The sequence below is a fragment of the Gobio gobio genome (genome assembly GCF_949357685.1).
Source record: "Gobio gobio genome assembly, chromosome: 7".
In the NCBI taxonomy this organism is placed as follows: Eukaryota; Metazoa; Chordata; class Actinopteri; order Cypriniformes; family Gobionidae; genus Gobio; species Gobio gobio.
In genome coordinates this window covers 29,932,164-29,956,941 of record NC_137103.1, presented here as the reverse complement: position 1 = coordinate 29,956,941, position 24,778 = coordinate 29,932,164, and the positions used below count along the sequence as shown (strand labels likewise).

Sequence of the window (24,778 nt, the reverse complement as noted above, 5' to 3'; positions counted from 1 at the left end):
TTCCTACATTTAAAACGCTGAGATTCTGATCTGATGTACACAAGCAGATAAAATGATTGGAATGGGAAAATATTGGCCAATATATGTACTAGAGATTAACTCATAATGGCAATCATTAATGATGTTATTATAAAAAAATTATCTATAGTTCTACTTTCTTTACTGGCTCCTCGTTGTTCAGGTTGTTGCATGGCGTCCTTCAAAGGAAATCACACATAATTAAACCAAGCACAACAAACAAAAAGACAGACAAAACACTCTGCTTATAAGTTTTGACATGTTCTGGTGAATGATTGTGAAACAGGAACTGTATAGTTGACACATTATGGCATATACATTTTTTTCAACATCAAGATTTTCAGATAAAATGTAGGCTAAATGAATATACGAGAATGTGCTATTACTGGTAAACATTTATTTTATAGCTTTTTGTTTATTTTAAATGATACTGCGTGATGACATTACTTTTTTTAAGTATAATTATTCCATGCATTCTCTCAAAAATGTAATATTTTAATAATTAGAAGTATGGTGTTTAGAATAGTTTTAGAGTACAGAATGTCACAAAGCAGTACAATTTCATGTCAACTACCATAAAAGTACTGCAAAATTAGAAACAACTCCATCATTTTGTTTCTGCGTAATAAAGTAAGAAATTCATGGGAATAAAGAAACTGAAAGGGATAGTTCACCCAAAAATACTATGGAAGTCAATGTGGCTCATCAACTGTTTGGTTACCGACGTTCTTCAAAATATCTTCTTTTGCGTTCAGCAGGAGGAATAAATTCATACATGTTTGAAACAACTTGAGAGAGTAAATGATGACAGAATTTTCATTTTTGGGCGAACTATCCCTTTAAGAATAAAATGCCCGTTCCAATTACAAGTACTCAAAATTTTATGAAGACATTTTCATACGTTATACAACAGGATGCTTCATTTGATTACAGGTCTGTTGGTGAATTTTACACATAGAACGTACGAGTAAAATGGACAATTCAACATACGCATAATTGTCTTCACAAACCATAACAGAGATAAATGGAACACACACCGACACAGTTAAGTGAAAGCCAGGGTACAGTACTGAAACATGTGCAATGGTTGAATGTCAGAGTGAATATACAAGTCTAAATGTTATTAGAGTTGATTTAAAACAACAATGATCATCTGTGCTAACAGCTAAACTGTAATTTTGTGGTACTTACACAATCACATTACATGGTAGAATGACAAGGCATCATCAGAAGGAAAGAACAAAGTACTGCTGGATTAAGGCAAAAATATAGTGTATTACTATACAGAAGCGGAAATTGGTATAGGCATCACATGGACAAAGGCACTGGAACTAAGGGCAGCTGATGTCACAATACACGACTATAACTGTCTCCGACTGAGACGCCTTCTTCGGTGCCTTGAATATTTTACATTCTCAGCATACAAGCTCCACTCTCGACAATAGCAAATTATGGATGGAATGTCTCTATCAAACCAAAGCATCAACAAAGTCAGCTCAGAGACTAAGGAAGTTCCTCATGTAAAAAGAAAATTGTACAGTGAACTGTGCCTGATAAATATGTTTCGTATAAACTGGTCCTTAGGTTGCATAAATGTTCTTCGAAATTTTCAGATCACTCTTTCTATTCTCTTCTGTAAAAATAGGGAAACAATAAAGGTGCATTCAGCCATTGTACAGGTAAATGTCACTTTTGCAAAAGTGTGGCGAATATGAGCATTCATTCCAGGGGTGCAGCAGAAATACACAGATTATTCAGGGCACAAGCAACTTGCACTATCTTATCAAAAGTGCTTGCATTGGAAGTGCGTTCTATGACTGTAAAGGGACTCTCCACCGGTCCGGTCAACATAGAATATCTTCTTTTGACCATGTCTATTACCTTCCCAACATGCCTATGAACATTCACTTTATCTGAGAGAGCCCCAACCAGTGAAAAATCTTCTCCACTTTGACTATTTTCAGGGTAGCTGCTACTAGTGATTTTCAGTTCGGCTTTGCGAGCCCCCACCAAGCCCCCAATGTCAAAGTCATGCTCGGCCAGAACAACATCGCCAGGCAGGAGCTTACAAAGTAGGCCAGAACTCTCAACTAAATTCTTGTCGCTGACGTGACCCGGTGATCCCCTCGAGACAAACGTGACAACACCCTGAGGGGCAACACCTATCACATATTTAAGCTCATTCACCTCGGACTGAGCTGGTGAAGTCAATGCTGTAGATGTAACCTCTTGATTTACATCCGCACTGAAAGCTTTTTCTAGAGACACCCTAAAGCAGTCAATGATCACTGCACAGTCTGGGTATGTGCAACGCAAAGCTGCAGGTAGGTTTTTTCTGAGCTCCACTCTAGACGGCCAAAAAACAGCAGTTGGCACGAGGGTGGTGAACATTATATTAATAATCCGATGGACAGTCCTGGTCACTGTGGCAACCTTGACTCCAAAACGGTAGGCTAAGTCTTGGTTTCTAAGATCAAGCCTCAGTCGCATTAGAGTCAAGAGCAGTTGCTGGAATTTTGAGAGTTTCGCATTTTTGTCCCCTTTCATGTGTGGCACGAGAAGCAACATCACGGTCTCGAACACAAAGTAGTTTGGCAATCCTGTATAGAACCGAACCTTTTCTGGATCATTTTTGAAGGACGCCTCTGTGAGAGACATCTTTTCTATTGATTCCCTCAGCTCCGTATTCTCTTTCTTAAGAGCCTCAAGACTGGACTCATATTCAGAGGGAAAGCTTTGCACTGCTCTTCCTTTTTGGTTTACACTTGTCAGTGTGATTTCTTCTTCTATGCCATCTTCAATCTTATCATCTTCTTCATCACAACTACTTAGTGAAGAGGAAACGCTCTCTGGCTCTTCTTGACTTCTGATCTGACCATGATCCTCCAAGAAACGCCCTTGACCTTGCAGGAAGAGCAAAGCATTTGCTGCCTCCACTTGTGCCTGTTGTTTATCATACATTTCACAGGAACTTGCTTCTTTCATATTTGGCGAAAGTGGCGCTGAAGTGAAAACTGTAGGAACATAGTCTGGGGATCGAGGATTTTTCACTTGTTTTCCTGCAAATGGAACAACAACACATTTATCTCTATAATATTTTTTTTATCATAATGCAAACCTAGAATAGTGCATTAAACAATGAATATAGCATTTCTGTTCTGATTCCTATGTGAGGAATGCCAGAGGGTTAAAGACTAATAAACAGTGCAAATTTACATTTAACCCAAAGTGTATCAAAATGGTAAGGTTAACATGATGCTCCGTTATCTACATCAGACATATTCCCCCATTACCAGAAATATCTACATGCACCCCAGTGATGAGCATTATGCCTGAAAAAACAAAAACAATATCCAGCACATCCTATTTAACATACCTGAAATGAAGTGAGTGCTGCAGAGTCTACTGCCCTCGTTTGGCACCCACCCTTCACGATTCACAGCAGCGATCCAGCGCTGCTTCCGCTCCGGGTCCCGTGGAAACCTGTAGAAGGATAATGTGGTCCCAGGAGTCCTCCTGTTCCGACACCCGGCCACTACGCACGTGTGAACCATATTAAGGCCACCTTATTGTGGACGTATTTGCTTTTCTTCACTAGTAATATTTACAATCTGACTCCCAAAATGGCGGCGGGGGTTGCTAGAGTGTCGTCATTTTACTGGTCGTCATCGGTTGGCTGTGATTGGTGTTCCCAGTCACTACTGTGTGATCTCATCTCACCGCGCCGCGATCGCTCATTATTAACAGGCGTTGTGAACAGCAGTTCATCGGTGATTTTCCAAAGAAATTGGATTAAAAAATGGCTGTAGAATCGAGGGTTACACAAGAGGAAATCAAAAAAGAGCCAGAAAAGCCAGTGGACAGAGAAAAGGTTTGTTTGTCGTTGCTTCTGTTCGTTATTTGCGCAAAAAGTCGTGTGCAAAAAACGCGTCTTGCATGCTAAGCTAATTTGTAGATGTACCTAGTAAAACTTGAAGTATATAGCATATACTAAAATTATATGATAATACAACGTCTGGTTGCACTATAGTATACTACAAATCGTACCTTAATAATATGTGTATAGCATATCATAAAAAAATATATTACAAACATAACAGACGCATCTGTACTACAATCACGGAATTACATATTTAAATATTGTTATAATAATCAATATGGAATAAGCACATACTTTGTTGATTGTTTCGGGGGGAAACTGTTATTGATTGCATGTGCCTGTTGTCCCAGACATGCCCACTTCTCCTGAGAGTGTTCACCACCAATAATGGAAGGCACCATCGCATGGACGAGTTTGCCCGTGGGAATGTACCATCTAGTGAGCTTCAGATCTACACCTGGTAGGTCTTAAAATAACACTTGAACTTTGAACATTTAAATAAACCTTATGATCCTGAATTGTATCTGCATTGGTTAAAGGATGGATGCTACTTTGAAGGAACTGACAAGCCTGGTGAAGGAAGTCTATCCAGAAGCTAGAAAGAAAGGCACACATTTTGGGTTTGCCATTGTTTACCCAGACCCTAAACGACAAATCTACAGGTAATCTGTACTGAGTATACTTGTGTAGCTTGGTCAGTTTAAATGTGTTATTGTAAATTTAGAGTAACCTGTCTGGCTTTTGTTGTAGGGTTAAAGAAATTGGCAATACAGTTTCAGGACGCAAAGGTGCAGATGACTCCATGACGCTTCAGTCTCAACGCTTTCAGATTGGAGATTACCTTGACATCGCGATTACTCCGCCTAACCGTGCACCACCTCTCCAAGGACGCATGAGACCCTACTGATCCTTCTGAAACAAGGCTTGCATTTAAACAGAGGGAGAATTTATGGAAATCTGCCTTCCTGTAGAGTTTAGTTCAATCCCTGCCTGTGCTTTCCAGGTGAACCTCAAGACTTTGATCAGCTGGTTGAAGTATTTGTCATGTCAAAACTAAACTCTGCAGGAAGGTCCATCTCCAGCAGCAGGATTGGGCAGATACTGGGGTTTATAGTTATATAGATAATCTTTTTCATATTTTACGTTCATCATGGGGTTTTATACCAGGTCTACCTTTTAAGTTTTAGCCCTGTCACCATGAGTCCCATAAAATGTTGAATAAATTGTTTTTTTCAGTATCTTGTGTCTTGTCTAAACCTTTATAAACTGACTTTTCAAATGAAAAGAAACTAACTGTGAACAAAATACTTTGGTTTCACATTCAAAATGAATCTGTTAGGTTTAGGTTTTCAGACATGAAGCTAAACTTCAACAAAATTATCTACATTTATTTTCTTTAATTATGGAGCAAAATGTTTGGCCTTGCAGCATTTGTCCATATTGCCTTTATTTGCAAACTGTCTGGAAATAGTGTAATTGATGGATATGTAGCATTTGTGCAACAGCTGTTTCCCCAGATTATCTCCTGAAAGAGTTGCTTACTACAAATGCTGGCATTAGTGGACCTGGATTATTTGGTAACACTTTAGAATGCTGATTCATAATTAACATGAATAATGCATAATTAATTTGGTAATACTTGAGTCATTAATAGTTGGTTACTATGACCTTTACTTCAAAATTAATTCCATTTTATGCATTCACATTTATTATGAATCAATATATAGTAGTCCTCTAGTCTGGGAGGTGTGGAGAAAAAAAAGTTATTGATTAACAGTGAATTACCACCTTCAACTAAGCACTATTACTTACTAATTCGTTAATCATAGTTTCTTGTTAATATCAGTTACTAGAATGTTAATAGTGCATTACTCATTTGTTCCTGTGTAGTTATTCATTAATGACAGAACACTATTCTAAAGTGTTACCGATAATAGTATTTATTTATATTTCTTTGGTAATAAGTCCTAATTTTCAAACTCATTCCAATGTAGCGAGTTTCTTTTGAATAACCATCAATGCCATCATTTTTAAATTCTCTTTATTAATTTTAAAGCTCCTTAAGTGTTTTGCACTCAAGTCATGGTTAAATGAGTCATGGTGTTATGACTGTAATCCATGTTATGGCTCTTCTTGGTGCCACTTTCAGGCTTTGAGGTCTGTAGCACAGATCTAGTAGTGAGCGCTTAAGATTTGCACTGAGCCACAAGCTAGAGGGGGAGGGAAATTTAAACAAAAATAAATTAACAACTATATTTGAAATGTTTTCTTTGACAATAGTCTAATTTGCAATATAGCCATTTGTAGGGACTCACTTTTAAGATATCCTGAGTGACTGAACTTATATCTGGCATCTCTGGTGTGCATGGCTCTGTAGGGAACTTCACTCTGACTTTTGGAGATGTAAGGCACCAATCCTGATTGAAGCCACCTTCAGGCATTGGGACAGAGGTCTGCTTCAGCTCTAACACATTACCTGCCCCCATCTTCATCCCAGAGAGACTTTCACCAGATGCATTTTTCTATTCAGAGTTGATGGAAGGGAAAACATTATCTCAATAAATGTAAATTATAAACACAATAAGGTTTAGCATTAAATCTAGGGTATAATGACATTTTTTCATGATTATAATATATTAAAAACATGATTGCTTACAAAAGCAAGAGAATTCCCAAAAAGGGATTGCAGGCTCGGCATTTCAGGCATGGCCTCGTCCTCGTAACGTAGCACTTTTGGCATCTCTGGAGCATCAAACGAAGGAGCACTGTTAGTGTTTGAGAGAACTGGAAGGCGAAAGCTGCCCTCCTGTGATCCCCTGTGCCTCTCACTTTCTTCCTGCCTGTCATCCTGTGAAACGGTATTTGCAGTGAATGAGTGAAACCATTACACATTTTGACAGGTGTTGTATGTGATCATTGTATTAATGTAATAAAAGTCTCAAGCCAGATTTACACATCAGTGACAAAAGTATTGAGTTAACGGGTATATCACACTTTTTTTATTAGCTTGCTGACAAACGGTGTCTCAAATGCAGGGAACTCTGGGGTAGAAGGACAGTTATTAGGACGAGGGGGAGAATCAAGATCATTCTTTTCTTTCAGTGGAGAGGACGGGATGCGGTGCTTCTCAATCTTAAATCCTGGGGTGCAAAACACAGGAGGCTCTGGGGATTCCAGATTCTCTGAAATATTTAAACACAAATGCAAATCAAAAAGGAGAAACTTTAGAGCAAATGTAAAGAGCCACAATCTTTTGTAATGAGTTGTTAATAGTTTAAGAATCAATTATTCAAACAACCATATAGGTTAACTACTAATCTTAATAAAAAAAAGAAAGAAAAAAGGCTAAATTATTTACCATTGGCAACACATTTGTTAGGCACAGATGACAGAGTGGAGAAAACATGAGGGGGTTTCTGACCATTCTCTGTTCTTTCACTGTGAAAGACACAACACGCATATTACTGCACTACGTATACATTACCTTTCAAAATTTGACAGCAGTAAGATTGAAAAAATAATTCTAACTTTATCTCAACACATTTAATTGCCCAAAAGGCAGTAAATACATTTATAATGTTACAAAATATTTCTATTTCAAATAAATGTACTTTTGAACTTTCTATTCATCAAAGAATCCTGAAAAAATAACCACAATTTTTTTTCATTATTTATTTTTGATAATTATAAATGTTTATTGAGCACAAAATCAGCCTATTAGAATGATTTCTAATAAGTAATGATGCTGAATATTTGAAAAGAAAAACAAAATTGTATATTGTATGTATACAATGTATGTATAACTGCGGTCACAGAAATACAAAATCTGTTAGATTGTCGCACAAACACTGTAATGAGATGTGCACTGAAAAAATTATTAGAAGAATTATTTCACTTGAATCTTTATCATTTTTTACTTTCAAAATTTTGTGCGAAATGTAAAGCTGTAAAGATATTAGAAACTGTCGCTCCTAAAGATGTAAATTCAACATCTACCCATTAAGCTGAATAGGGACTTTAAAATTTGAAGCACATTTTTAATGCCTCTATTTTATGATTTTATTTTACATTCACAACCAGACATAGTAAGCAGCATACCTGCAGGTCTTTTGTGGTTTCTTGTTGAACAAATCCATTGTAAAATCATTGTTCCAGCACATGGTATACTCAGAGATGCCAAAGTCTTCTAGTCTTGGGGTCGGAGCATCCTCCTCCATACGCAGAGAGCACTTGGGTGTCTTTGGCTGTGGTGGATGGATGTTCATGACAAACTGTGGTGGAGAAAGAGCCACAGCTGGGACAGGAGCGGCACTGAGAGGCTGCTCTCCTTTACCAAGCACTCTTTGAAACTGAAATGCAGACAGACCAAAATCGGAGAGCTTTGGTGTCAGCAGCCGTTCAACGGGTGGTGGCATCTTTTCAGGGGTCTCTGACTGCTGAGCCTCTTCACAAACCCCTTGTCTCAGTCCTTCATCTTCCTGTGCTGCATCTGACTTTTCTGCTTGCTCCTCTGTCTCTTTTGTACCGTTCATCTCTAGAATAGTGAGCAAATGGAACAACATTTCTATTGACATATACTTGAATTGTAGCAAAGCCTAAACGTAACACAAACAGAAAAACTATTTCATCAAATCGAGATAATTAATTGCTATAAAATCCAGGCAGAGGCAGCACTGGAATGTTAACATTCTCAGATGTGAAAAACATTTACCTGTATAGCCCTGTCTTGCTATCCGTGGTCTGTAGCCATACTTCTCGTAGTGTTTCTTCAGCCTGTCAATGTCTTCTGTGGTCCTCTGCTTCAGCACCAAGCATCTTCTGATGAAGCTCCTCAGCTCAGTACTTGTTGCATCATGTGAAGCAACCTGATCTTGAACTTGCCGCTGCATATGATTTTGTGTCAAAAATGTAGCCCATACTTAAAAATAAACTGAAATCATGGACCATAACTGAGCATACACATACCTTCAGTGCTCTTACTTCAGAGTGCAGCTGGTACAGTGCTTGAGCCCCATTCTCTTCGTCCTCTGAAGAACAACCACATACACCAGTCAATGGATGCAAAATTATGACCTGATCATTTTATTACCAACTATAAAACATTTAACGTTACCATCGTCGTCTTTGAGGTTCTGACTAGTATGCAGGAGACTGTTGCTTTCAGTCTCCAGATAAACAGTCAGTTTCCGAAGCTTTGCAAAGAAACGCTCTGAAGGATTCATGCTCAATATCCCTCCGGTGTGTTTAAAGAATGCAAACTGAAATTACAATTAGTAACTTCAAATATTAACATAATGATACTAAAATATTAACATAATGATACTAGAGTCCTTAAGCATAAACAATAAACTGTAACTGTTCTGGATTGTACGGCTAAGTATACAATAACAAGTAATCACAATAATAACAAAGTTATTAAATTAAAGTCATTAAATACTTATGCAAGGTATTCAGCAAATCCAATTACGAAACAAACGGGAACAATACTTTAACAGAAGTACTGTGGTTTTATGAACTAGACTCAGAAAGCTATATATAAATATAAAAATACCTCTGTAATAACCTTTGTTTCAAATTTCGCGGCACATCCGGGTACGTTTTGACTGACTCGTTAGATTTGACGCACATCCAAACACAATGAGACTCATTACTGCCACCCAGTGATGGTTTGCAGTCATTCTACGCGAATGTTAATGCTGATTTCATCCTCAACGGGTTTCCAGCCCTTGAAAGTAACAAATTACGGCGAAAATCGAAGCAGTTTAATATTTATGGCCAGTAGGGTCCCGATGGGGGAAGTAGTTTCATCAGCATGTTTATTTTTGCCTGTGTGATTAACAGCTCAATGTTTATCCATGCCTTTATGTTTCTTTAACCCTAAGGCCAAATACAAACAAATTCATACATAGTTTTCATTTAATAGTTGCGTAATTACAATAACTGCTTTTTGTCTGCAGATTTATTATTTAGGATTTATTATTGTGTGACCAATGACCTAATCCTCTGTTAACATTGGACTCACAAACCATTTAATTTCATTCATCCTTTTAATGTGCCCAATAGGCCCACAGAAAATTCAGATGTGCTATTGCTGCCTTTATTCTCCCCTACATTAACACTATAGTCATGAAAGGATATCTCCTCAGTGTTCTTTATGCTTCGATTAATTTCTGGACACCTCATTCCTCAGTGATGGAAATGTATTTTAAATTCCATTTACTGTTCCTTAGAAATGAACTGAGTCTTTCCATTTATTTAAAAAGCACTGTAATAAATAGATGTCAAATTAAATCTGCACACTAGGCCTATGTAAAATGTATTGACTGCTTTATAAATTATTTTGATGTTGAAAAAAATCTCAGGGACAACTGAATCGTGTTTTCAAAAGTGTTTATTAATTCATGTTTTATATGCCCTTCTAAACTTTAATAGGTCTACTAGGTTTCTCTAAATCTCTGTGAGTAACTTTAATAAATATGTGACCGAAGAAACTTTCTCTTTGAAAGCCCACAGAGATTTCTGAATTCATATAGCTCATGGACAGCTAAAGGGAAACATCAAACTGCTATCCCTGTTGATTTTTAGGCCTAATTTAAACATGGTAACATACTACCTTGAAAATAAAGAACAGTGCTTTTTTTGTATTGAGAGAAGTAAAAATAGAATGTGCTCTTCACAAAAGATTTCAGGAAAAAAACAAGGGGGAAAAAATGCAATGACAGAGTTCCCTGTTTACATCTTTTTAAAATACGACCTTTATAAACATCTGTCCTTTAAAGACCAAAAACACAAACACAGATATAGTTTTCAACTTTTTGAATCATTTTATGAAACTTTCAGCATATTTACCCCCCCCCCCCCCCCACACCCCCTAAAATATTTTTTTAAATATAAAATATGGTGGATTATTTCTAGGCCCTGACCAAATTTTATTCAGAGTTTTGGGGAAAAACATGGGACATTTAAATTAGCCGAGTGTAGCTGAAAGCTTATCTGACTGAAAATGAAGGTCACTGTTGGGCGCTGTTCTGGATACCTCAGAGAACAGGCTGAGGAAGATCCTAGAGGAGTGGAGAAGCAAAAATCCACTAGAAGAGCAAATGGCAAGGATCCTGGAAACATTAGAGCGAAATTGTGACTGGCTATGCTGGTGCTTCCTCCTGTGGGCACTTGGAAAGTAGTATGGCAGCAGAAGCCAGGAGTGAGGGGAGGAGCTGGAGAAGGAGGCCTACAAACAGTCTAATATCATATCAGTATTAGTAGCATTTCAGTGTGGTTTCGAGATGCTGAGTTGCACCTTATTCGCTGGATAAACCCTGTTTTCCAAATCGCTTGTCCTTTGTATCATGGGGTTTCTTAAGCCCACATCCTCCAACTGGAATAGAATTTACAAACCACATCCAGAAATCTATGCTGATACAGAGAGAGGATCCAATTAAAGTAAAGCTCAATCTATGCCGAGGAAGCTGCAGGTATCATGTATCAAGTATCATTTAACATTGAAGAGTGGAACATTATATAAATGTTAACAAATCTTCCTGACCTCAAACGTAGTATATGCATGTATAAGATGCCCCCCTTAAGAACAATATGGATTTACTTTTAAACTGCAACATATTTAGATCTAAGTTTAGCATGTGCAGGAAGATGATACATCAGCCAATGTGTTATAAATAGAAACATTTGCTTATTTAGTTGTTATAGCACAAAATGTAAAATATTAAAAGGGGGATAAGATAGTTTTCAATTAATATTTATTTGTATACCTCTGATATTTCTTTTTATATAATTCTTATTAATATTTATATATATTTTTTATAAATAAGTGTCATTAATGTAAAATACTAAATCAACTACTCTATTAAAATTTTTATTTTGACAAATTAGTTGATAATAATTGGTTTAAATGAAAGCAAAGATGTCTAAAATGTACATCTAATTAATGGAAATATTAAATAATAACCCCATTAATTACAATAATTATTAAATTTAAAAAATAATTCTATGACAATTCTGTGGGGTCATCTTACTCCAAGGGTCTAATTTTATCTTTTTACTTCAAAATAAAATCTATAAATTTTTCTCCACAAATTGATTGATGTGTCCACAAACCCCTCATTAACAAATATACACAAACTTTTTGATATTCAACATAATACAATGTCATAGATCACTATTTTCCAGAGACACAAAATTAAATCAATAAACCTCAAGACCGTTTCGGCTGACTAAATGTCACAAATGTTGATATTCAGATGAAATGACAAAATTTAAAATATTCTAGTCATTCATCAAAAGTCCTGAGATGAGATTTTGCGTCATCTATGGTCAGGAGAAAAAATTAAGGTGGTGTGGTCATCTTACCCCATGTTACCATCATCTGTTAAATCAGCTAGTGCTCTAAAGTGTGTCATTAATAGCACTAAAACTAACTTACTTTCTCAACATAACAAAATGTCTTTATCCTGTTGAGATGACTCCAGGTCTTTCTTGATGTCTGGATAGTCCTCCAGAACACAATAAAAGGTGTCCACTGACAAGGAAAAGAGCTGACAGATAGTCAGAGCTTGTACTGTGGCCAAACGCTTTCCTCTTGTTAGGAGACATGAGTCTGGAAAAGGCAAGGACAGAAATTATTGAACATATCTTAGCAATTCGTTTGTTTCAAGACATTGTGCAATCTAAACATTGCATTGACAAAGCAAAGATGGTTCTTTAAAGGTTCTTTACACATAGTAACAGTTCTATTTAGAAACATATCATCCTGAAGAACCCTTTATATGCTGAAATGGTTCTTTAAGGTTCTTTATTTCCGCCTTTTTCTTTTTCAAATCTGTAACAGTCAAAGCCTCCTCATTACTGATTTTCTGGAGCTCAGCTAATCAACTACACATACTGTAAACACACTCTCGACAGGTAAATGATTTCTTTCTTAAAATGTCTATAAATGTTAACTTTAAATACTGTAACTGGATTGGTTTCCTACCAATCATGTCTTTTTTCTCTTTTTAGTTTAACAGAACATGTAAGTGTCAGCAACCCTATTTAGTTGAGGAAACTCATCTTCTCTTCTCCACAAAATAACAGAAATATTGAATTTATGATCCATATTGTTAGATTTATTGTAAAATATTATGTTATGCCTTAACATGACTTTATATCACTCTTTTTTTAACTCAGTAAAGGGCTTACATATTGTTCCTTTTTTGCTCATTTTGGCCTTCATAAGCATAATTGTTTTTACATAATCAAATGTACAGACAAACTATAACTCTAAACTCAATTGTGTATTTCAGATGCTGTCACATACCATAACCTAACCTATGACGTAAAGACATCATAGAGGATTGCGAAGATATTTCACTGGAACTTGGTCTTCATTACATCTATATCATGTTCAATGTCAATTGTTATTTATTAATGTATTCAGCTAACAACTGTTGTTAGAGCACTTTTTCCTACAATTTGCCATGTCAATAAAAAATAAAAGTACCTAATTGACACAACATGCAGTTTTTTAATGTAACCCCCCCCCCCCCAAAAAAAAACAATATTAATAAATAATATATAAAAATAATATTAATAATACTAACATTGATAATATAAGGATACTAATAATATGAATGAAAATAAACTATTATTTAAAAAGCTATTTATAACACCATTAAGGTCATAACACTTTCAAAGAACGATTCTTCATGGAACCTTATAAAAAAGGGTTTTATTTAGCACCAAAAAGGGTTCTGCTATTGTTACAAGCCAAAGAACCCTAATTCGGTAATGTTTAGAGCTATTTTTCTTAAGAGTGTATATTGAGTCAAACCTCCAAAGTAGTCTCCATCACACAGTTCCTTCTGGAAAAACTCATTCTCCACAAAGACCTGCCCGTGCTCGATGAAGAACATGCGGTCACCAGGAGCATTCTGATGGACAATGATGTCACCCGCCTGGAAGACCTCATACTGCAGCTCCAGAAGAATGGCATTGATGAAGTTTATGTCACGGTTCCGGAAAATGGGAACTTTTCTCACATGAGCCGAGCACATGGTCAGCAGAATTTCCTAATAAAACCATTTAAATCGTCATTAAATTATAAAGACACTGTTTTACTATTAATAGTAATAAAAGTAATCACTTCTTTGACTATCTAACAATCCCACCTCTCTGAGAGATGAGGAGACCCACTTCAGGACATCCTTCTCATCATACCATTTCCCTCCATAACGAGCCTGATAATAGTTGTTGATGCGCATACGGAGGGCTTTGGGAAGCTTCATGAAAGTCATATAATCTTCCAGATGATTTATCTACGCAACAACACGCAAATAAGAAAAAATGGAAGCAGAAAATGAGAACGTGGCCTACACAATAACCATCTAATATGTTGCTTTACCAAAGTATTTGTATTCGTACCTTGTTCTTGTACGCTCTTGCTGTTATGTCCACATCAGACATCATTGCAGCAGTGTTGGCAACCATCACTGTGTACATGATGGCTCCAGACACAATGCTAGTCATGACAATCCACAGCTCAACCTCGTCTGAAAAACAAAACAAAACATTAGGCATTAAAAGAAGTATCAGTTGTGCACTGTGCTTGTTGAATGATAAAACTAAATCGGCTGATCAAAAGTATACTCCTTGCTTGTGGGTGTGTCAGAGGAACCATATGATATTGCAGTCATATGAGAGAGGGCCCGAAAGACACCAAAGGAGTACTTCTCTCCCACTGTGGCATTCTGACAAATGACACAAAACAAAAAGTTGACATTAATGCATTCTATCCACTAAAATCACAAAACAGCTCTAAAATAAATTTAAAAAATGTATATGGCTTTATGTAATACCTGATTCTGATTGGTCAATCGCAGTATATGCTTTAGGTTCCATGAAAAAAACTTTAAAATTCATGAAACCTTCCATTCCACAAAAGGTTCTTTAAAGTGGTAGGGTTCTTTACATGTTCATGTATGGCACTGCTGTGAAAACCCCCATTTGAAACCTTTATTTTTAAGAGTGTATCAAAGCGCAGACTCACTCAGTTATCGATGACCCCAGTATTAATATTACTGTAATATTGTTGCAGCATTCAGCTTTAAAGAGGTAAGATTAACACTTTATAATAAGTATACACTAACAAAGCACTTATAAATCATTTGTAAACTTTATAGTTAATTAATAGTTTATAAACTGTAGTTAATACATTAATAGACTATATATATATACAAATAGTGAATTCTTCATTCATTGTTACTGTAATTAACAAAGTGTTATTGTCTAATTAGCTCATATGTAAAGAGTTAGATAATGCTTTGTTAACAACTTTTTAACCATAAATAGTTTTCATTTTAGATTAGGTCATGGAAAATCTGAAAATGTCATTAATTTAATCCAGCCTTTATTGGGCATTACATTAGTATGTTGGGTTTTCATGTTTTATGGGGACCTTCCATAGAAATCCCAATCCATTGTATCCCCTAAACCAACCCCTAATCCTAATCCTAATTGATGTATTTTAACATAGTATAATATTTCATATTGACAGCATTGTTATTTTTTTTGTGTGGTTATGTTTAGCTTTAGAAATATGCTTAATGTAATTAATGTCCAATAAAGGTTGGTTTAAAACACTTAATTAATGACATTTTCTGATATTCCAAGACCTAATCTAAAATGAGAACTATTTATGGTTAAAATGTTGTTGGCAAAGTATAACTCTTTACATATGAGCTAATTAGACAATAACACTTTGTTAATTACAGTGACAATGAATGAAGAACTCACTATATATATAGTCTATTAATATATTAACTACAGTTAATAAACTATTAATTAACTATAAACGAATAGTTTACAAATGATTTATAAGTGCTTTGTTACTGTATACTTATTAAGTGTTATAAAGTGATATCAAAATTATTTCAACACAAATCCATATTTCATATCGACACATGCATCAAGTGAGTAGCCATATAAAATGCAGGATAATATATACCAATTACCAATAATGTTTACAAAAAAAAATGAAGAGATTTCTCTAAAGCATATCTGGAAACACTGAAATACTTTCTAGAACATATCTAGAGAGAAAAAAATCCTATTTAAACATTTCATGACTTTTCCAGGCCTTGTAAGTACAATTTTCAAATTCAATATTTTCATAGCAGAGGGAACACTGTTTATGTGAATATGCTGTATCAGATACATACCATTAGATTCTCTCTTCTAACCCAGCAGTCTGAAGGAAATTCCTCAAGCATAGGCACGAAATACTGAATACAGCCATTCCAGTGGCACAGCAGGAAAATCATCATAAATAACGACAAGATTCTTAGGAATATCCTCACCACCTCCAAGTTGGCATTTGAAACCTACGGGGTAGAGATTCAATATAAAAAGCAAATGCATTATTTAAAATAATAAAAACACATCCTATATACATGTACACTAGAAACAAATCAGTTTTGCTCAGATGAGATCAGTTTCACATATTCAAGCTATTCATTACTTACTCTCTCCACCTCATTGAAAAACCGAACAAGCCTTGACACACGCAGCAGGCGGACAAGACTGAGTATTCTCACAAACATCAAGATGCGCATCATTTTGCTGGCTCTGGAGGAGGGAGAGTCACTGTGGTATTGTAGGTCCTGTCATGAAAAGGACACAAGACGCAAGTTTTCCATTTGAAGCGATGTCATTTCAATACAGCCAAAGGATTGTATAAAAAGACACCTTACCGCAATAAGTAGGATATAACCAACTGGGAATGCTGCCACCATGTCAGGTACAAACCAGCTCTTTAAATACTGTTGTCGAATGCTTTTCAAATCCATAATGGCTCCCTGTGTAACATACAGAAACATTCATTGGATATGTTTAAGCAATGTGATATTTTGTAAAGTCTAGGGCTAATCCTTACCTCGCTGTCCTCAGTAATGATCCCCATGCGAAAGTTAAGCCCAACGTCAATCAGGAATAGAGTGTCTGAGAACACGTTAAAACCCTCCCAACCTACTCCACTGTTCCCATCAAGAAAAGCAATCTCCATTGGGATCCCAATTAGATTCAGAAATGTTATGGCCACCATACACATGATGTAGTAACTCCTGTAAAAAGAAAAAAATGAGTTAGATACATGTTTTAAAGAAAAGTCACATGGCATTTCATGGGGTTTTACCTTTTCAAAAATTATTAGTATTTATTTTTTTTCAAAAACACTATTAGCCATTTAAACATTATACACTCTCCGGAATAAAGGTTTATTGGCATCTGTGCATGGTTAAATTAAGAACCTTAAATATACATGTAACCTTTTCATGCCACAAAAGGTGGACAAAGGTTATTTAAATGACTCAAACGTTCTTCAAGAAAAAAAATGGTTCCTTTATGAAGTGTTCTCTGGGGAACCAAAAATGGTAAGAGTACATTACCTTATACGACTGAAGGGATGGATGACAATTACGCCTCCCTCTTTCTGTCTAATACACTCCTTCTCCACAGCCACCTCACTGCCGTAGACATGCAGCGAGCGTCTGTTCAATTGCGGTAGCAGTAGGTTTTTCCACCCGTTCCAGCGGAAGCGCCTGCGATTCTCAGGTGCGAAACGCCGCATTTTCATACGCTGACTAAGCACTGTGATCACCGAAGCTCCTCTAACATCTCTCACCGAGCCTCTGTGACAACTTTATTTCGGGACTTTCTTTTATGCTGACCATTTCATCCACTTTTCTTCTTCGCCTTCACGCTAGCTCCCCTTTTCTCTCTCTCTCACACACGCACATGCACAGTCACAGAGTAATTTTCCATCACAGTTCTCTGGCTCGATCCAGAATGTAGAAGGAGATAAGTTCCAGACTTTCCATTCTTCCCCCCCTGTCAAACTAACTATTGTCTCATCAACTATTCAGTATCTCTGCCTCGCTCTCACATCAGCTCGGCTCATCTGGACTGTGGGGCGGTTCTTTGACACAAGGTGGTTTTGAATATCACAACTATTGTCATCTGAACTAGACAGATGGTTCTGATAGAACCGGACCCACTGCTGACAATGGGAGGTGATAGAATTACTTACACTCTCATTGTGTGTAAATGACTGTAGCCTACTGGTACCACAAAGAGATTAGTTCTAATGAGCACATAAAAGTGCACAGATCATTTTGCTATTACAAAAAGAGACAGAATACACATGCTTTTCTTTTTTTTGCAGCCATTTACGTTTGATCAGAATTTAACTCGGGTACATCTGGTGAAGCTGGTCTGTGTTTTTGTTGTGGATGTATTTAGCCTACACCTGCAGGCTGCAGCTTTCCACATACAGCAATAGTGGAGCTCACTTCATTAAACTGAATACAGTATTGTATTGCACTGGCAGGCTATGTTTATGAGAGTCACAATACAGTGTTGAATTTCAAAGTGGTATTCAAGCAATGTAACGGGTAACTGATCTTACATTCTGGGAAGGCAACAAACACCTAACATTCATTTATTGTACTCTATATATCACATTGCATTCAGTTCTCCAGTGGGTCACTAAAATCATTAAATCAGTCAATAATTTGATCTGTGAAACGTTTAAAACTAGAAAATTATATTATTATTAATAATAATATACATACAGTACATTTTAATATAATTATTACTATCATTAATAACCAAATGCCAAATAACTTTAAAACATATTAAATTATAATATATAATTAAAAATATATGTAGGTTTGTAATGGAAACATGTCTGAAAAAGAAACTACACGGTACACTGTAGCTATATAAATAATGCAAGGTCATACCTCAATGGTTTTGAAACTGTTAATTTGTTTAAAAATGTAAGTTGCTACATAAGCACTGCAATGCTGTCTGATTAATTATACAGCTGTTTATAAGCTTGATAAATGACGTGTAATAAATCAGGCCCAACACTTTCAAATGTCATGTTTGAGGTACAGTATGGCTTTGCAATTTATGTTGTAGAAAAACTAGGAAAGTCACCTTTTTTACTCATAAATTGAGCATGACATACAAACATACAAAAATATACTAAACACCCAGCAGAAATTCCTGAGGGAACCCATGCTGAGTTAGCGTTCTCTGTTGGCCTACAAATTTACGTCATGATTGAAATGTTCTATTTTTGCTGCACGCATCACGCTGAACGTAGCAGAAAAGGCAGAGAAAATGCAATACAAACATTTTATTTTGTTTTATAAACACAATATTTTGCTATATAAGCTGTTACCCAGCGCACATCTAAAAAGTACATCTGTCAGACTTACAGATGTACAGAAGTTGCAGACTTAGTAAAATACAAAACATCATTGTTTTAGCTACACTTTGGAGTTTAGGTTCTGTTTCAGGTACAATTCATGTTAATTAGATTTTATTAGAAGTCTGTCCTCAAAAGCTCACTACAGATAAAAATGTTTTAAATTTAAGGTGAAAATTAAAGGAAATACTCAGTGTAGTAAACCTGAAATCACTTTACTTTCTGTATAGAGATGTATCTCTGTTACACATCAAAAACAAGCTGTATGTGCACATGTTGTGCTTTTTTGTAGTTCCGCTTGTGTGCTGAATATGTGTAAAACAGGTAGCAGGTAAAACAGGTATTTGAGCAGTTCTTGAAAACAGTACAGGCCAATATAGCGCAGTTGTGCTGAATAAACATAAAGTTGAGAATAAATTAGCTCTTGTAGCTACTTTCACAGCAGAATCACAAGTCTTGACACAGAGCTTGTCAGGGTTCTGGTCTTATTCTTAGATTGGTGACATATTTTTTCCCCCTGTCCTTGTGTAAGTGTGCGGCTTCAACACTACTTGGGCTGTGCGTTCTCTCATCTGCATTGTGTTTTCAAAGCTTGGTGTCCTGTCTAGTTTGGTTTCGGTTCAGTGTCAGGGTCTAGACATTCATGCTCCAGGTTTTGTCTTTTGCTCTGAGCACATGGGTTGAGTGTTCATTCCCTCACTGTGTGATCTTGTCAGGTCTCATGTTTTTGTAGAGCACCTGACTTATGATCTTTTTTTCCCCTTACGGGATAGTTTTTCTTGTATTTTTTCTTGTTTTTGCTATATAAATAAAACCCATCATTCCCTGCGTTTGAGTCCCCGCCCCTTCCCTTACACCAGGGGTGTCCAATCCTGCTCCTGGAGAGTTTATCTCCAACCCCAATTAAATACACCTGAACCAGTTAATAAGGTCTTACTAGGCATACTAGGAACTTTCAGGCATGTGGGTTGAGTCAAGTTGGAGCTAAACTCTGTAGGACAGTGGCCCTCCAGGACAGATTTTGGACACCCCTGCCTTACACCAAACCTGACAGAATTCTCAGGAAAAAAAAGGGGGGAAAAATCAATTTCAGAAACCACCCGTGGAGCTGTATAAGTATGAGCATATTTGCATTTTAAGTTGTAAGAATGTAATGCAGAGTTATGAGAATTTTGACTCGTTGTTTGTTAAAGTATAATACCCATCTGACATAAATTATAAATATGAGATAATATAATTAAACCATTAAATATTTTATTTCTTTATAATAAAAATATCTACTGAAATATTAGCTAATGATGAAACTGTATTATGATAATATAAACCATTTTAATAAACTAATACGTTTAAATGTCTTTTATTCTGCAAGAGACCTTTATTATGGTTTATTGTTCGGCATGTTGTAATGCTCTGTTTTTAAGATCGCGTTTCATTTTACCTCTAGCCATTAATGTGTGTTATATTTAGGTTATAAATGGCTATAGCTGAGTTGTTACATTTGTTTTCTTTTTCTTTCTTTTTTTAAAATTTAAGACCGTAACCCGGAAGCTACGGGACACTTCCGCGTTCACGGGGTTGTGCTGTAACTGTTATCTGACAGCGGCAGGTTGTGTAAGAAAGGACGCACGTGAGAACATCAGTCTTCTGCATCATAAGTGAGTGAGTGAACGTTTTTCAGTTAAATGGTTTTTATTTGATCTTACCTGACGGCACGATTTGAATATCTGTTACCTCTGATTAGATACAGCGTCTTTGACAGCGAGGTATATCAGCTGTTTAGTATTTTAACGAAACTGGTCGTTGAACAGAGGACATGATGTAACGAGTAATATGGTGGCTAGTCTGCTGCCCGCTGCTGGCTGGTCAAAATATGAAGTGTTGAAACGGAAGTTTAGAGCTGGACTAAATAATTGTGTTCCCTGCTCTTTTGTTTTTCTCAGACAAGTGGAAATGTCGAGCCTGTCAGCAGCCAGTGTGGAGGCTTCACCAGCAATAGAGGGCACAGAGCAGAAGAAACCTCTGAAACCATGCTGTGCGTGTCCTGAGACCAAGAAAGTACGAGATGCATGGTGAGGAAACTTCTGCTTTAAAGGGATATTGTACAATAAAAATGAAATGCTACTTATTTTCCTCATGTTGTCCCAAACCTGTATGACTTTCTGTGAAGCACAAACTAAAAAAATTACAGAAAATAGGGGCTGAGGATTTCAAAATGACAGGATGCAAATTGCCATAAAGGTAGTCAATTCTACTTGCACAATACTTCAAGTACTGCCAAACTACTACTTGGGTTGTATTGTGGCAGATGCAATTTTTTTTTTAATTTCTCCTTGTGTGTGCCTATCAAACCGGTTTGGTGTGACATGAGAGTGAGTAAATAATGACAGGATTTTTATTTTAGGTAAATTAATCCTGTACATTTTAGCAAGATGCTGTACAGCTATGACATATTATTATTATTATTATTATTATTATTATTATTATTATTGTCTTCGTTGCAGCATAATTGAAAAGGGAGAAGAAAGCTGCACCGACCTCATTGAAGCGCATAAGGAGTGCATGAGGGCGCTTGGTTTTAAGATATAATATCACCATCGTGTTCATATTGAGTGAATGGTAAGTTTATTTTCACTCTTTTATGACAATGTCTCTTACAAAGAAGTTATATTTTTAACATTATTTTTCCTCTCTCATTTTGGCCACCACAACTTTAAATCTTGTTAATGCAATTTGCAGATATCTCTGTGCACTGCAAGTTGAATTGAACGGGATAGTTCTCCCCCAAATTATTTGGTTCGCTCCCTCATGTCTTCTACTTGACTTTCTTCAGTGGAATTATTTATAGCACATTGTCAAAGCTGCTCTCTTCCATTCAATATAATAAATTTGCACTGAATATAGTGCAAAAGTCACAAAGACTACTTTTGTGATAGTTTTATGGTGCTTTTTAGAACTCCTCATGTCTTTGTCTGAAACATATATATATATATATATATATATATATATATATATATATATATATATATATATATATATATACAGATATTCTGCTAAATTCTCCATTAAATTATAATGAATATAATGAATATTATAATGAATAATGACAGAATTTCCATTTAAGTGCTTTTAAATATCCCTTGAATATAAAACAAAATCTTAATTTCTGTATCATGTGTCAGTGTTTCCCACAGATTAGAAACCAATTTGTGGTGGTGGCGGGCGGGGGGCGGTGGGGGAATTTGGTGTTGGTGATTGGCACAAATATCGATTTCGATCTTGATTCAGTATCAATTAATATGTATATAGCCTACTGTATATATAAGGAAAAATAAGTTTGCCTTAGCACTATTTTAACACTATTTTAAACTTTTCTTGGGTTAAATTATATCAGCTTGCATTCATTAATATTCACTTGTGTGTGCTTATACAAGTATCATTACAAATATTAGGATGTAAGTTATTAACATTTTAAAATGTCACATTTAAAGAAATCTAGTGTTTGATCATCTCTAAATATGCATTCAAATGCAAAACCTAAAAATAAGTAAGCGGTTATGATCTGCAATACTTTTTTGAGAAACTAGATTAGATGCATGTATATTTATTAAAGAGCCATATAGGCACCTTTAGTGGGTAATAGCATTACAAATGAAAAATATTTTTTTTACAGCCACAAAATGACTCTAATTTGCCTCTTTGCATTGGAATTCTCTATTTGAACCTTAATTACTACACTAATTGTAATATAAATAAGAAAAATATTAGTAGAAAAATATTTTAATTCATTAAATGGTCATTAATGGACCATAATTATTGCGCAAATAGTAGGCCTATTTATTACCAAAAGATCTCCTCAAAACATTCAATAAATATTATTAAACTAAAATATAGAACATTTATTTAATTGAAAAATAGTTAAGGTGTATGGTCACATTTGACCAATCAATGAGTGAGGGTGACCAATTAGTAAGGAATACCTGAGGGCTAAATACAAGAAAAACATTAACATTAATGTTAACAATGTTGATCTCCATCACTCTCCATTATAAAATGATACTGTAGGAAATATGGTTGACGTAACAATCAATGTACGCTATACTGTACTGTTTACCAAAAATTGCTGCAAATACCTGTATAGTGAAACTGTCTATCCATTTAAATGCATTGACAGTGTGGGTTTGAACCACGTGACCGTGCGTGCCGCCGGGAGATGAAAGCATGTCGCAACTCTGTTTTTCAACGCCTCTGGCTTTAAACTGTTATGCCACATTAGCGCCAAAACGCTATTTATTGTTTGAATTTCGTATTAAAACTTTAAAAATGTTTCAAAGCTTAGACTTTTTCATATCAAGAGCAGGTTTGGCCATTTGAGAGCGAGAGGCGTGCATGAGTGACAGAGAGACTGAGGGAGAGCAGGGAAAGGAAGTGCATCTGAACGAATACGCTGCGTGTTTTAAATAGCGTAAAAGAAAGAAAGAAGAATAACGACACGTAATATGTGGCGGCCGCTTTTGATTCTGTGGCGCACCGCGAATAATGTGTGGGAAACACTGTATGTTCTTAAGGACATTTGTGTTTATTTAAAAAACGATTTACAATATGTTTCCTAATTGTCTTTTTTCTTTCCCTTTGTAGTGCGTGACAGCCTGTGTGAAATGGAACCTGGTGTGCGCTTTTATTTATATTTTTACACTGGAGGGAAGATTATACGGGGCAAATTTGTTCCTCTGAGGGAAATGTTTTCTGTCTTTTCTTTCTTTCATATGTGCTTTACATACGTTTATGGTCAATAAAGATTCTATGCAAGATGTTAAGCCATTCTCTTTTTTTGTATTCTTACCTTTTCTTTGTATGAAATATGCAGACGTTCTTATAACAGGGCTGACTTTTTCTTTTTCAAGCCTGTTTGAAATGATTCGGTCTAATTAATATGTATCACATGCCTATTTTATCACATTAAATTGTTGATGATAAAGTATCGTCTGCTGCTTGACACGGTGCAGGCCAAGCAGTTTCACGCAAACGGGACTATTCCTTTAAGCTTCCTACTCGGTTGGCCTTTGAATTCCCTGTACCAGCGTTTGGCTGGTGACAGCTGCACTTAACTATGCACGCAGGCCTAAAATAGAGCTGCTGCTCCCAGCACACTCTAATCTGAGGTCTACCCGCAGAAGTGCTTTTATTCTGCATGTACACCTGGTGTGAACCCAGCAAATGCAATTCATAATTAGCTTTTTCTCCTAAAGATTTCATGAGCATAGTTAGTCACTGACATAAACACAGGATTGCTTATTTAGCTTATTTCACTATTCTTCCTGATTATAATTCTATAAATCTTGGTCATTTTGATGTTTAATTCATTAAATCGCAGCATCGGGACAGCATGTGCAAATGCATAATTTATATTTTTTAGATTTTAAATGTGTAAATTGGTTTGTTCTGGTTTATTTCAATCATTCAAATTGCTTTCAGTGGTGCTTGACTGAGTGAGTTGAGTTGAAAGAGAATGTATCTGCATGCCTCTCTTGCAGGGTACATGTCAAATTGACAGCTCTGAATAGTAGCTTTAACACGCTCTTATCAACTATATCAGCTTGTTTAGCTGCACAAGACAACCA

General features: G+C 36.0%; 5 protein-coding genes across 7 annotated transcripts; 2 read left to right on the top strand and 3 right to left on the bottom strand.

Annotated features, from left to right (window-relative positions):
* Positions 1–396: 396 nt before the first annotated feature.
* On the bottom strand, positions 397–3,649 carry LOC307129144 (uncharacterized protein). The gene is made up of 2 exons (XM_079821344.1): positions 3,395–3,649; positions 397–3,077 (listed from the first exon to the last, which is right to left on the bottom strand). Exons 1-2 carry the CDS (start codon positions 3,570–3,572, stop codon positions 1,738–1,740), a joined length of 1,518 nt encoding a protein of 505 aa, XP_079677470.1. The 5' UTR covers positions 3,573–3,649; the 3' UTR covers positions 397–1,737.
* An 87-nt stretch (positions 3,650–3,736) lies between these two features.
* On the top strand, positions 3,737–5,136 carry sap18 (Sin3A-associated protein). The gene is made up of 4 exons (XM_079821343.1): positions 3,737–3,889; positions 4,249–4,358; positions 4,438–4,560; positions 4,649–5,136. The coding sequence occupies exons 1-4, from the start codon at positions 3,818–3,820 to the stop codon at positions 4,803–4,805; spliced, it is 462 nt and encodes a 153-aa protein (XP_079677469.1). The 5' UTR covers positions 3,737–3,817; the 3' UTR covers positions 4,806–5,136.
* Positions 5,137–5,930: 794 nt separating this feature from the next.
* Positions 5,931–9,505, bottom strand: ska3 (spindle and kinetochore associated complex subunit 3). 2 transcript variants are annotated; one of them, XM_079821340.1, is made up of 10 exons: positions 9,450–9,505; positions 9,012–9,156; positions 8,864–8,925; positions 8,610–8,781; positions 7,997–8,432; positions 7,257–7,336; positions 6,893–7,080; positions 6,555–6,746; positions 6,214–6,420; positions 5,931–6,108 (listed from the first exon to the last, which is right to left on the bottom strand). In XM_079821340.1, exons 2-10 carry the CDS (start codon positions 9,118–9,120, stop codon positions 6,085–6,087), a joined length of 1,470 nt encoding a protein of 489 aa, XP_079677466.1. In that variant the 5' UTR covers positions 9,121–9,156; positions 9,450–9,505; the 3' UTR covers positions 5,931–6,084. The 2 variants fall into 2 exon arrangements, with proteins under 2 accessions (XP_079677466.1, XP_079677467.1); XM_079821341.1 differs by having other exon boundaries at positions 9,462–9,502.
* A 2,210-nt stretch (positions 9,506–11,715) lies between these two features.
* LOC307129263 (potassium/sodium hyperpolarization-activated cyclic nucleotide-gated channel 3-like) lies at positions 11,716–17,710 on the bottom strand. The gene is made up of 10 exons (XM_079821519.1): positions 17,332–17,710; positions 16,821–17,007; positions 16,639–16,743; positions 16,411–16,548; positions 16,108–16,269; positions 14,544–14,637; positions 14,312–14,439; positions 14,059–14,205; positions 13,722–13,959; positions 11,716–12,509 (listed from the first exon to the last, which is right to left on the bottom strand). Exons 1-10 carry the CDS (start codon positions 17,517–17,519, stop codon positions 12,340–12,342), a joined length of 1,557 nt encoding a protein of 518 aa, XP_079677645.1. The 5' UTR covers positions 17,520–17,710; the 3' UTR covers positions 11,716–12,339.
* Positions 17,711–20,696: 2,986 nt separating this feature from the next.
* On the top strand, positions 20,697–23,974 carry cox17 (cytochrome c oxidase copper chaperone COX17). 2 transcript variants are annotated; one of them, XM_079821101.1, is made up of 4 exons: positions 20,697–20,815; positions 21,101–21,229; positions 21,662–21,776; positions 23,796–23,974. In XM_079821101.1, the coding sequence occupies exons 2-3, from the start codon at positions 21,111–21,113 to the stop codon at positions 21,744–21,746; spliced, it is 204 nt and encodes a 67-aa protein (XP_079677227.1). In that variant the 5' UTR covers positions 20,697–20,815; positions 21,101–21,110; the 3' UTR covers positions 21,747–21,776; positions 23,796–23,974. The 2 variants fall into 2 exon arrangements, with proteins under 2 accessions (XP_079677227.1, XP_079677226.1); XM_079821100.1 differs by having other exon boundaries at positions 20,721–20,819.
* The last annotated feature ends 804 nt before the right edge of the window (positions 23,975–24,778 follow it).

Excerpts from the sequence above, each read along its gene's own strand:
- LOC307129144 (XM_079821344.1), bottom strand. The coding sequence starts at position 3,572 with ATGGTTCACACGTGCGTAGTGGCCGGGTGTCGGAACAGGAGGACTCCT. Across the intron at positions 3,078-3,394 it reads CAGCACTCACTTCATTTCAG|GAAAACAAGTGAAAAATCCT; the intron begins GTATGTTAAATA and ends TTCCATTTGCAG.
- sap18 (XM_079821343.1), top strand. The coding sequence starts at position 3,818 with ATGGCTGTAGAATCGAGGGTTACACAAGAGGAAATCAAAAAAGAGCCA. Across the intron at positions 3,890-4,248 it reads AGCCAGTGGACAGAGAAAAG|ACATGCCCACTTCTCCTGAG; the intron begins GTTTGTTTGTCG and ends CTGTTGTCCCAG. Across the intron at positions 4,359-4,437 it reads GAGCTTCAGATCTACACCTG|GATGGATGCTACTTTGAAGG; the intron begins GTAGGTCTTAAA and ends CATTGGTTAAAG.
- ska3 (XM_079821340.1), bottom strand. The coding sequence starts at position 9,120 with ATGAATCCTTCAGAGCGTTTCTTTGCAAAGCTTCGGAAACTGACTGTT. Across the intron at positions 8,926-9,011 it reads GAACCTCAAAGACGACGATG|AGGACGAAGAGAATGGGGCT; the intron begins GTAACGTTAAAT and ends GTTGTTCTTCAG. Across the intron at positions 6,109-6,213 it reads TCACTCAGGATATCTTAAAA|CTTGTGGCTCAGTGCAAATC; the intron begins GTGAGTCCCTAC and ends CTCCCCCTCTAG.
- LOC307129263 (XM_079821519.1), bottom strand. The coding sequence starts at position 17,519 with ATGAAAATGCGGCGTTTCGCACCTGAGAATCGCAGGCGCTTCCGCTGG. Across the intron at positions 17,008-17,331 it reads CATCCCTTCAGTCGTATAAG|GAGTTACTACATCATGTGTA; the intron begins GTAATGTACTCT and ends TTCTTTTTACAG. Across the intron at positions 14,638-16,107 it reads TTAGAAGAGAGAATCTAATG|AATGCCACAGTGGGAGAGAA; the intron begins GTATGTATCTGA and ends GTCATTTGTCAG.
- cox17 (XM_079821101.1), top strand. The coding sequence starts at position 21,111 with ATGTCGAGCCTGTCAGCAGCCAGTGTGGAGGCTTCACCAGCAATAGAG. Across the intron at positions 21,230-21,661 it reads AAGAAAGTACGAGATGCATG|CATAATTGAAAAGGGAGAAG; the intron begins GTGAGGAAACTT and ends TCTTCGTTGCAG.